The sequence below is a fragment of the Euprymna scolopes genome, chromosome 16, assembly GCF_053919585.1.
Source record: "Euprymna scolopes isolate OS-2025 chromosome 16, ASM5391958v1, whole genome shotgun sequence".
NCBI classification, from domain to species: Eukaryota; Metazoa; Mollusca; class Cephalopoda; order Sepiida; family Sepiolidae; genus Euprymna; species Euprymna scolopes.
The window spans coordinates 40,945,624-40,958,448 of record NC_136497.1 but is presented as its reverse complement, the minus strand read 5'-3'; the positions used below and the strand labels follow the sequence as shown (position 1 = coordinate 40,958,448).

Sequence of the window (12,825 nt, the reverse complement as noted above, 5' to 3'; positions counted from 1 at the left end):
TAAGAAATGCTGAAAGTGTTATCAGGGAGGTAAATATTATAAATCTATAAAAAAATTATTTTAGTTGATGCCACTTTTTGACCCTGACCCATGCAATTAATGCTGGGTAATCTTCAGATGCCACTGTACTAGTTGCATATAATCTAAAATAAAAACAAAAAAAAAACTACTTTTTTTAAAAAGTAGTTAAATATGTACACCATGTACTAATTCGCCCCCACCCCCAATTAGATTTTACTTTTTAGGCAATTACATGTTCTGAAAAACTTTGCAGTTAAAATAAAATTTAAAAAGTGAGGGATCAGTTTCACATTAATTTAAAATAAAATGATCATTGATTTCTGAGTCAGCAGTTGCTAACTGGATAACATTTAAAAGACATACAGCTTTCTAAGAAATTCCACCAGGTCAATTCTAAGAAATGGCGGATTGAGAACTTGCATGCAATCTCTTATTCATATAATAGGTGATTAAATGTAAACAACTTTAAAATTAACATCATTAACCTAAATTAAGGGCAGTAAAAACAAATTTTAACCTTTTGCCCTAAATTGGGTGGCAATAGACAAACATAAAAGCTTTCCAACATGCACCATTTAATAGCCAATATTTAAAATTAAAAATTGGTTGGATGTTTTTAAACACTCTGGTGGAAAAGTGGGTGATCATTTTAAGGTAAATTTATATACTAAACTGATTGTGCATTGAACTTGAAAATTTATGCTTATTTTTAACATCCAGTTTTCAGGCTGTTGACATAATTACTAAGAATGTCAGGTAATCTTCACTATATAAATGTGTAGTACAGCATAATAAAAAAAATAAAAACAAACGATGCAAACATCATGTTGATATTTTTTATTAAGATTTTGGTAATTTTCTTCTGTGTAATTCCCGAAAGGATTGTACATTTCCAGGATAATTTGCATTGTTTCTCTTTTGTAGATGTTTAAAGTGTGCAGATGCTCCGTGCCAGAAGAGTTGTCCAACCCAATTGGAAATAAAAAGATTTATCACAAGTATTTCTAACAAGGTGAGTTATAGGAATATTGAAACATAAGAATATAGATATAAAAATGAGGGTTTTGTATAGATGCTGACTAAAAATGTTACCTTCAAAATCTATCTTTTATCTCTTCACTTCAAACATGACAATGATTTAACATTTTATGATCCATTAAGTTCTGGAAAATGTAACTTTTCTCTTTATGTATAAAGATTTAAGAGGATTCCTAATAGAAATAAATACATTTTGTATTCAAATAAGAATAAATAAAAAACAAAGTGTAAACTATTATATATTTTTCATATAAATTTATCTATGCTAAACTTTTAGCCCATTAAAAGCAGACAAAATTGTTGACTTGGAATGAATACGTTGTCAAATTCATTGTTGAATATGCTTAAATTTGTGTTCATCTTTGTATTATAAATTTATCTTATTAATCTCTGTTCATCGAATGGATACCATAATCCTTAATTCACTGCACTTTATCATAGCAAAGAGCCATACAACATTTCAGCCAGATTGGCCCAGTTTCCAAGAAAACTTATGGTGAATAATCCCTATTGATCTATCAAACAGATACCATATTACTTGGACCATTGCACCTTATAACAAAGGTCCATACAAAATTCAATCTCAGTCAGACCAGCCTAATAGTTTCCCAAAAAAAGTCAAACAAATGGACAGAAATATAACAAAGATATGTTCATGTCTATCTCCTGCATATATTATATATGAGGTGCTAAATGTCATAACACTGTAAGCACCACAAACTAAAAAAACTGAGAAAAATGCAGTTAAAGTTTGGTTTAGTGGGTATACTGAGCCTTAGTTGGTTTCTACCCATATTCCGGTCTGAATTCGACCATAATTACTCTTGTATGGGTTAGAGGAGGCTATGGGGAATAAAACGATATACTAACTTGATATTTTGGCGTGATGGTGTTTACAGAGTTATGACATTCAGCGTCCCATATATAATCTGCATGTATCATGGACTAATGCAGATATCAAAAAGAGGCTTAACATTAATAGATCCATCAACAAGGTTGTTAAAGAAAAAAGATGATGCTTTTAATGTTTCCCCACCTACCAGACTCCAGCTGTGTAAAGAAATTGTGTAAAATGTATTTCATTAGAGAACGATCACGACAACAACCAAAGATTTAAAATAATGAACTTATTCTGCTCTAACATATTTATCTATGAAAAGATATAGCTGTTAACAAATCCATACTGACAACATTGCACAGTGTGTATTCTTTATAAATTTTATTTAAAAGTAGAACTATTTTTTTTTACTCGAGTGTTTGAAATGATGAATTTATTTATGTGTTCTTGCTTTAAAATATTTATCAAGGAAAGGAAATGGTTGCATTTTTTTTTTTTTCAGTTTGGAGATTTAAAATCTTAGAAATTCTAATGAAGGGTCTATACAGCAGTATGGGTACTAGTCCATAAATAAGCCTTGCACCAATATGAATAAATGCTCCAAAACATTTAAAGAATTTTGTATGTATTTTTCTTTCTGAAACTTGATTTAAATGTTTTAAATTAATATATATACATGCTGTATCTCATGTGTTGTCTGTAAGTCTTTGTAGTTTTACTTTCCTTCTGTATTTTTTTTTTCTTAAACTGTTTTGTTTGTTTTTTAAAGTACTAATTTCGTCCTATTTTTAAATAAGATTTTTAACGAAATATTTATCAAACTATAATTTTATTTTGGTAATGTTTTGATCTCTATAAAATTATTGACTTACTGGATATAAATAGCTTCCAAAATTTTCGATCTTAAATCAATAAGAATTTTAAATGCTTTCAAGGTAAGCTACCCTTGGGAGGGATTTTTTTTTTTTTTTTACCTCCGTTGCATTATAATAAAGAATGAAATCTAATTGTATGAATTAAGTTACATAAAATAAACCAAGATAAAAATTTCTAATGGTGAACAATTGGAAGGTGGTCATTATGGTTTCATGAATGAAAAATTTTGGGTGTAAATTAGAAATGTATATAGTAAACTATGAAATTGTGTAGTAAAAGCTTTAAAGAATATTAAAGAATTTTTTTTTTTTTTTAAGTCAAAGAAAATAACTTGTATGATTAGCTACCTTTTTTAATATTTAAGGATAATTGTTGACTAAGGAAAAGTATCCATTCTAAAAGCTTTTTAGCTATAATTATTTTTAGAAACTGACATGACATAATGTTTGTGTTATTAGCATAGTGGAATAAAGAAACAAAAATAGGCTAGTTCGAATCAAGTATCACTATCAGATTGGGTTTGACTTTGAGCATTCTACAAAATAATTTGATATGTTAGATTTAACATACATACGATAAATGTTTAACATAAACGTTTACTTTCAAACCTTCTATATAGAACTATTATGGAGCTGCAAAGATAATTCTGTCAGATAATCCCATGGGGCTAACTTGTGGTATGGTTTGCCCTACTAGTGATCTTTGTGTGGGTAGCTGTAACCTTTCTGCTTCGGAGGAAGGTCCAATCAACATTGGGGGTCTGCAACAATTTGCAGTGGAGGTAAGAATTTCATAATTTTTCTTTTTAATAAGAAAAAACTATCCTTAATTAGTTAATGCCTGCATCATTGTTATGCAGACTAGCTTACCTGTAGAAATCCTATGGCGTTAATAGGTAATATAGATAGATTAGTAGTGGCCTACGTAAAACATTTCTTTGCCATGGTGATGTGATTATAAAAAATACAGACCTAATTATTTGGAAGTGCTTTTGATAATATTTAATCAATGTTCAATTAATTAGTACTATTGTATGAAATGAAATATTTTCAGGAATTTATATTTTTAAATTTTATGTTGAACATTCTACAATTTTTGTACTCGGCTGCACACGGCAACTTTAATTATTTCGGTTTGTGATTAAATATTGCAACTCACTATATTTGATTTTAGTTTATTTGGTAATGATGGCACCAACTGGAAATTCTTTCGACACTAGAGTACCCATGCATTATTATTTTGTTTATTTTTGTAAACAAATCCAACATTGAAAAATTATGCAACATTTAAAAAAAAAAAATTTTTTAGATTACAATAAAATTTATTAACATAAAATTATTTACATCAGCTAATATTTTTTAAGTGAATATTTTTGTGATTAAAGATAAAATGAAAATTCACTTCAATTTACAGGGATTGAACTTGTAGCCTTAAGATTGAGACTTATGTTTATATCCTCCTCTTCCTTGTTCTGCTCCTCTGTATCCCTTCACTTGGCATCATCATGTATGCATGTATATCTTAGTGATTCTTATGCATCCTATGATTTTTGTGCTGGAGCAATCAATAAGACAAGGAATGTAGTTGGAGAAATTTGATACTTATATAGGCAAACATATGAATAAAAACTATTAATTCAGTTGCCTAGATAGGTGTAAGCCAATTTTAACCATTTACTGCCAAATTGTACTTTCAAGTTGCCTTTCAAAAAAGCAATCTTCCTAAATCTTATAGCTTGTCACCTCAACTGGTCCTCAAAGTACAAGTTTATGCATGGTTCAACAAGTGAATGAAGGGCTTTGTTTATGTTCGTGCATCAGTTGCATGCTAACTTTCGTCACAAGTGGGTTTCATGATTAAAAGATTTATTTATTGCATAAAAAAGAATCTGGTGATAAAGGGTTAATACAGAAACTTAAGGAAACGATGTCAAAAAGTGCTCAACTACCTACTACAGTGGACGCTATATGTTAAAGATAAGTTAGGAATGTAATTTTAAAAAGCCTATTTTTTCCTATTTTGAATATGGTCAAGTAGACATTTTTAGCCTGTTAAAAAACTGGCAAAAATTATAGCCCATCGATCAGTGCTTTATACGAAATTGATGGTTGAATATGGTTAAATTTGTGTTCATTTTTGCTTTAAATACTAATCCATATATATCCCCAACTGTGCATCAAACGAATACTGTTGTATTGTGGACCAACAGTGAAAATAAGAACAATCAAGTCGAGGTTCAATTAAGGAACAAGTGTATTAACAATAATGTACAAAGATAGGAAAGCATGTATATCTGCTGGGCACTCGGCTAGCAGTTGAAGTGCAGTAGCATCTCTCTCACCCGTGTTGGAATTACTAGAGCTATTTATAGTGCTAATCGGTGTAAATTCCTCTGTTCAAGGGAGCCCAGTATAACAAATACCTTAATACTTAATTCACTGCACCTTATAACAAAAGTCCATACAAAAGTTTTAGCCAGATTATCTCGGTAGTTTCAGAAAAAGTGAACAAAGAAATATAGATTATTTAATATACTTATCTTGATGCCAAGGAAAATTAAAGCAATTATATATAAATAACTATTTTAACAATAGATTGAAGTCGGTTGATGCTAGAGATGTTTGTTTTAACTAGCCTTCATACATGCTTATCCATTATTCCATATATTAACTATGCTATATGTGTTTTATTTAGATTCTTCAGACTACTGTTCTCATCTTGAGTGTCATTTTTACATTTCACACTGAAGATGAGAACAGTAGTTGGAAGAATCCAAACAATCTGAATAACCAATCTTAATCTCCAAAATTCAGAAATGTTATGCCACAACATGTGTGAATGTTTTTTTTTTTTTAATAAAATTTGTATTATCAATTGATCAATACAAAATTTTTTTTTGATTATTTAGATTTTTAAGGAGATGCGAATTCCACAAATTCGAGACCCCAGTCTACCACCTTTGGAAGAATTACCAGACAGTTATCGATCAAAGATTGCTCTTGTTGGTTGTGGACCTGCTAATATCAGTTGTGCCACATTCCTTGCTCGCCTTGGATATTCAGATGTTACCATCTTTGAACGAGACAATTATGTGGGAGGTATCAGGTGAGAGTACTTTGTATTTATAATTCACTTTATTTTTTTCTTTTTAAGACCAGATTTCACTCAAGATCAAATAAAACTGTTTCCATATTTCCTAATAAATGAGCTATGGTAATGTTTTAAAAGGTATTGTTGTTTTAAATGCATATTTGACATTACTTTTTCACCTGGCAACAGGTGTTTTGTGTTGCTTTTTTTTTCAACACTAGTTTAGCATAATTTTGAAGTGATATTTGTGAAGCACATCAGGTAAGAATATCTATATGTCATGGAAGCCAGGAGGGAATTCATCTTGGATACAATTTTATCAGGAAGATCACTTATGAATATAAGGAATAATAAAGGTTCCAGGATTGACCCTTGTGCACACCCACATTTGTACTGTTTTGATGTACGACCATCAAGAATAATCTGGATTTTTTCATTGTCTAAGGATTTGATTATTAGTATTTGTCCAGTAATACCATACAATTTGATTTTCATGAAGACCTTCATGCCAGATCCTGTCAGAGCATTTAGATATATCTAGGGCTACTGCCCTAGCCTCCTCTGCCTTATCCAGTGTGTGGCATATATGTTTAGAGATTAGGATATTTGCAATAGAACGAACTTGCCTAAATTAATATTATCAATTGGAAAGGAGTTCAGAAATCTGAGGTGGTGGACTAGTGTTTAATTGATTAAGGTTCTCAAAGATTTTGATGAAGAGAGGAAGGAGCCTAATGGGGTGATAATTGAGTGGGTCAGTTCTTTCATCAGAATTCTTGAAAACTAGTACCACAGAAGCAATTTTCCGTCAGTCAAGAAAGATTCATTCAGTAAGGCATTTGTTAAAAAGTTTGGAAAGAACTGAGGTTTCACGCTAACTTCTGTCATGTGTGAGTTTCATGATTAAAAAATTTATTTATTGCATAAAACCTGGCAGTAAGGGGTTAATACAGAAACTTAAAGCAAAAAAAAAAAAAAGTCAAAAAGTGCTCAAATACCTATGTCAGTGGACACCATATGTTCAAGATAAGTTCGGAATGTAATTTAAAAAACTGGGATAACCTCAGCAGAGCATTTTTTTTATATAGTATAGCAGGAATATAAAACTGGGAGAAACTTAAGGAAGCAAAAAAAAAAAGTCAAAAAGTGCTCAAATACCTACGTCAGTGAATGCCATATGTTCAGGATAAGTTCGGAATGTAATTTAAAAAAAATGGAGAACCTCAGCAGAGCATTTTTTTTTTTTTTATAGTATAGCAGAAATCAATCAGGCCCACATGCCTTCGAGGTGTCTAGCTTTTTTATGATATAACAAAAAGGGATAATTTTCAAATCATTGAGTGGTTTCTGTCTACAAAAGGAAATTTGGAAAAGAGTTGTTTGTTGAGTCAAAAGTGGAGTTGGAAGCTAACTACCAGGCAAGCAGGTTAGTCTTCTGAGTTGCTGTGCAAACAACCTTGTGATTATTGGATAAAAGGGAAATTGTTTGATCACTATTTACAATCACTAGTTATAAATTTTCCAGAAGTCATGAGTTAGTAATTTCTGCGGCTCTATTTGTTTTCTAGTGATTTCAGTATGCTTCCTCTTGGCTATTTGACTCTTAAAATTATTTCTAGCTTCTATATACTTTTGTCTATTTCTACTGGACTGGTCAGTGGAATGCATGCTGCCTTTGAGCAATGGCAGCTGCACGAGCAGGAGAGTAAGGTTTGCTATAAAACTTCAATCGCTGCTTTGAACCTTTCAGTTGCCTCACTTTCTGAGAAAAATACTGTTCTATGGGGCATCTTTGTGATAACTAATGGCTCTTTAAGTGTCCTCACTCTTAATCATAATCATTTGATTATAATTGCATTTAACAGTCATACCTAAGTGCAAGATGATGTATAAATAGTCTTAATGAATTATTTAAAAGTGATTCATATTTTTTCTGTTATGCTCACAACTTATTTTAAAAGATAACTATTTTCAATATTTGTATTTGGAAGATTGGATTCATACAACCTTATGTTCATGTGTGTTTTTACATTATTTATAATCAGATTGATTCTCTCTTGCAATCAATAACATTCAGCCACTCAACCCTTGACATTTTTTCAGATGTCTACTGTAAGTTTAAACTGGACACTTTATTTAAAATAGATCCTCAATCTTCACAGTGAATTTCATTCCTGGTTTGATTATTTCAAACTGGACAAAACATCTTGGCATGGAACAATAAAATTTACAGATTGAATATATTGTTTGAAATTCCAAGAATGTTACAGAGTAGAACAAATCTAAGCTGATTAGCACAGGTTGAAACATGACTACAACAGCTAAAATAAGGATAAGTCTGAACATAACTAATGCAAGTTATAATTGATCTCTTAAAAAATCTGAAATCAAATAATCTGTACATTTGTTTGTGAATTAAGTTTATTAAATATAAAATATTTTATTTTATAAATTTTCAGCTCTTCTGAAATTCCCCAATTCCGTCTTCCTTATGGTGTAATTGATTTTGAAATCCAATTAATGAAAGATTTGGGAGTGAAGGTGAGAACAAGAAACATTTTCCAATTATTTTTTTTTATTATTATTATTTTTTTTTTTTTAATTTTCTAAATAAATTTCTCCAATGTCAGTAAATATCTCTTAATCATTAATTTGAATTTGTGTTATCCTTGAAATGGAACATTTCTACTGTTAGTAAAGAGTAAAGAGAAGCTGTGAAATGCTAAGATGTGATTGGTCGAATAGATCGAGAGATAAATTAGAGAAAATCGATTTAGAAATGGTGACAAGATACAAAGCTACATAACAATTGTGGAAATGTGAGTTTATTTTCCACAGCTACATTAAAAAGGAATGAACAGTGAAATTTTATAAAATATGTGTAGCACCTATCGAGCCGGTGTTGAAATTAATGTACACCCTCTGTCAAAAATGATGATAAAAATTATGCATCATCAGTGTTTGCAACAGTGATATGTCCTAAGGTGGCCTATTATTTGGACATATCAAAGATAATTTATTCCGTGAAAGGAATAAATAAATGTACACTGTGGTTTGAATACTGAAAGAGATGTTTATTTACATAGACAAATACAGCGTGTTAACGTTCAGGGAGGAAGTCTGTTTCTTACAAAGGGTCCGGTGAAAACAGGTGACTCGGTTCCTTATGTAGAATGTTCTGGGTTGGTTACCTATCTCCACATCATAACACCCCCCCCCAAGCCAATTTCTCCTTGGAGAATTTTGCTTAATACCGTTTGTTTTTAGGTCTGGGGCTCAATCCGTTAACTTTTCTTTTCACCCTTGTACTTTTTCTCAACACCGTTTGAAGGGGTGGAGCTGGTGGTGAAACTGGTACTCTCTGCCCTGGAGTAGAAGATACTACTCTTGGAGTAGGTTGTGCTATGGGTAGAAGAATATTAAGTCATACAATACCTATAAGAGCAGTTCATTATCTTTTGCCTGTTCGTAGTCATCAGTTTGTCGAGGTCTTAGCTGATTCATATGCTTGCGACAGTCAAATTTACTACTTCTTACCGAATATAGCATGTGCCCAATTCTTTTCATAATCATCTCCTCCTCCCAAAAGCTTTTCCCAGTCCTATAGTTCAAGAAGAATATTTTGTCACCAGGTTTCTATTGTCTTGGTTGCATTTGGTTAAATCATGTCAAATACGGATCTGATTTTCCGTACGAACATTAGTTCAGCTGGTGACAAACCGGCGTTTGTGCTTGGGTTAGGAGTGATCCTGTATACAGACAAAAAATTTTCAAGATTCATCTCATGAGTGTCCATGCCTTGGTGTTTTCTTAAAGCTCTTTTGAATGTGTCAACAAATCTCTCTGCGAGGCCATTTGACCTTGGATGGTATATTGCAGTTGTTCAATGGATAGAGCTGCAGAATTCAAACTCTTTGCTGGTAAATTGGATGCCATTGTCACTGAAAATAGTTTTAGGTACTCCAAAATAACTGAAGAGATGTCTTAATGTTAGTACTAGTCGATGTTGGATGTTTACTCTTAAGCACTTCCGGCCATTTTGTAAAGCTGTCGATAACCACTAAGAAGTAATGTCCATTCAACAGATCTGCATAGTCAATGTGTAACCGTATCCATGGTGCATCCGTCTTCGGCCATGGTTGTATTTGTACAGGTGGTGCTTTTGCTGCTAGCTGACACCTGCGATACTCTCTTACCATTTGTTTAATGTCCCAGTCCATATTAGGCCAATGTTTATATCCGTGCATCAAGGCCTTCATTCTGGACATGTCTGGATGACCGCTATGGAATACATTTAGCATAATGTAATTAAATCCTTCTTGAGTAATAGAAAAATTAAAGTTGTCCTCGACGGTCGTACATCCAAACAATATGACATAAATGCGGGAGTACCTCGGGGGTCTATCCTTGGACCTCTATTATTCCTGATATTCATAAATGACCTTCCTGATAAAATTGTTTCGGAGATGGGTATATTTGCCGATGACACCACTCTCTATAACAGATATGAGGGGAAAACAAATGATTACATATCCAAGGAAATGGCAGAAACACTAGAGGATGACCTCCAATCCGTAGTGGAATGGGGACAAAAATGGATGGTCACATTCAATGCTGCTAAGACTAAGCTTGTTTCCTTCAATAACTACAATAACTACCTTCTCTCCCACCAATAGCAATGGCCAAGAACACATTGCCTGAAAGTACTTCTTTTAAACTCCTTGGCCTAACGTTTACAGGGAATATGAACTGGAATAGATACATTGAGAGCATTGCCAAGGCTACTGCAAGGAAGGTTGGCTCCCTCTACCGTGCTAGAAAACTACTTACGCCTGACAGTATCCTATACCTCTATAAGGCAACCATTCGCCCATGTATGGAGTACTGTTGTCACATCTGGGCTGGTGCATCTGCTTCTTGTCTCTCGCTCCTGGACAGGGTTCAAAAGAGAGTCGCCAACCTGATAGGTCCTGAACTGTCATCTAGGCTTCAGCCTCTGTCCCATCGACGAGATGTTGCATCCCTCTGCCTGTTCTACAAATACTTTAATGGTGAATGCTCTGACGAACTGCAAACACTTGTACCTCCCCGACGTAACTACCCCCGACAAACCCGACAAGCTACTAAGTCTCATCCCTTTACAGTAGAGATGCCTAGGTGCAAGAAAGCCTTTTACTCCAATAGTTTCTTCCCCAGAACTGCGGGTCTTTGGAACTCCCTTCCGGGATTCTGCTTTCCCAACTGCAATGATATGGAGAAGTTCAAGTGTAATGCTAGCAAACATCTTTCTACTCATCTCCCTTCATAATTACTCCGCTAATTAAGTCCCTAATAGTAGCCCCCTGCTTCAAAGTGGCACTGTGCCTTGTTTGGGGTGAAAATTGAATTAAAAAAAAAAAAATTTTTTTAATTCTATTTTGCAGTGTGGTCGGTATGACGACTTTGCCTGCTTACAATAAAGTCTGTGAGCAAATCGAAAATGGCGAAATTTTTTAGTCTTTCTTTGACTTGTCATTTAGCTGCACCTGGTTTTTCATTCTTAAAATGAATTTATCTGTTTCTGCTGCCTTATTGATGTCGTCCAGAGTCACTGGTAGCTCTCGAATCATGTTGCACAGCAGTTTGGAGAGTTCTTTTTCCTCTCTTAATGCAACTATCACTGTGTCCTCTAAAGGTTCTGCACACTTTTGAATCAATCTAGATAGTCCATCTGCATGTCCGATATTTTTGGATGAAATGTACTCCATTTTAAAATTATAATTCAACAGAATTATGCTCTATCGTTGAAGTCTGCAGTGTGAGTGGTTATGCCTTTTTTTAGATACAAAAATAGTCAACAAGGGCTTGTGGTCAGTCTGTAACATGAAAATCCTGCCATGAATAAATCTATGGAATTTTCTAATTACATAAATTATTGCTAAACTTTTTTTTTCAATTCGAGAATAGTTTCTCTCTGCAGGCAAAAGTGATCTGGAAGCATGAATCATTGGCTTCATAGATCTGTCTCCCAGTCTATGGAGAAGTACTGCTCCTATACCATAATTACTTGCATCTGACGCCACAATCAATTCCTTCTGTGGATCGAAGTGTGCCAGTGCTAAATCAAATAGCAGGCATTTCTTAATCTCTTCAAATATGCTTTGGCACTCCTTTGACTAAACCCACTTTCGTCCTTTTTTAATAATTTGTTCAATGGTGCTCTCAACTTATGCATTTTTGGGATATAGCTAGCATAATATTGTGCTAAACCCAAAAAAGATTGTAACTGGACAACATTGCTAGATGCTGACATTTTTTTTTTTTTTTTTTTTTTTTTTTACAAAGGCATCACCACATTATCAAGGCCCAGAGGCCACTCAAGGATAAGGGTTAAAGAGTGTACAGTAGAAATTGGTCAATATAGTAATCATTAGTAATGAAAATTTGGTAAATTTAATAACTTATATGGAACGGCTCATCAAGAACTTATTTACTTTAGATTTGAACACAACCATATTGTAGTCAGCCGGAAAGCAGGAAAACGGAAGACAATTCCACAGGCGTGCAGTTCTAAGAAAGAAGCTTTGTTCATGGAATCTACGTTTAGGTTTAGGCACAGATAAAGAGTGGGGGAAATTATTGATAGTGTTTACAGCTAGACGAGTGTTTCTTGTGAAAGTTTGGCGAGGGGGGACCATAGATTGAAGCTCATTTGAACACTTTCCATGAAAATAACGATACATCAGAGACAAACTCGCAACATCTCTTCTGTGAGATAGAGGTTGCAAGGAGGAGAAAAGGACATCTCCTACGAGGCTACGAAGTCTATTTTGAACTCTATCAAGGCAGGACAAGTCCTTTCTAGCAGCTCCTGCCCAGATGTGGCAACAGTATTCCATCCTTGGACGTACCTGGCTCTTATATAGGTAGAGAATAGCATCAGCAGTGAGATATCTACTGGATCGATAGAAAGATCCCACCAT

General features: G+C 33.5%; 1 protein-coding gene across 1 annotated transcript in view; it reads left to right on the top strand.

Moving 5' to 3' along the window:
- Positions 1 to 12,825, top strand: part of LOC145295923 (dihydropyrimidine dehydrogenase [NADP(+)]-like) — a 166,912-nt gene that overhangs the window by 47,626 nt on the left and 106,461 nt on the right. The window contains 4 exon segments of the mRNA XM_080141739.1: positions 946 to 1,033; positions 3,393 to 3,554; positions 5,682 to 5,878; positions 8,323 to 8,404. Of these exon segments, the coding sequence (XP_079997865.1) occupies positions 946 to 1,033; positions 3,393 to 3,554; positions 5,682 to 5,878; positions 8,323 to 8,404 (529 nt within the window).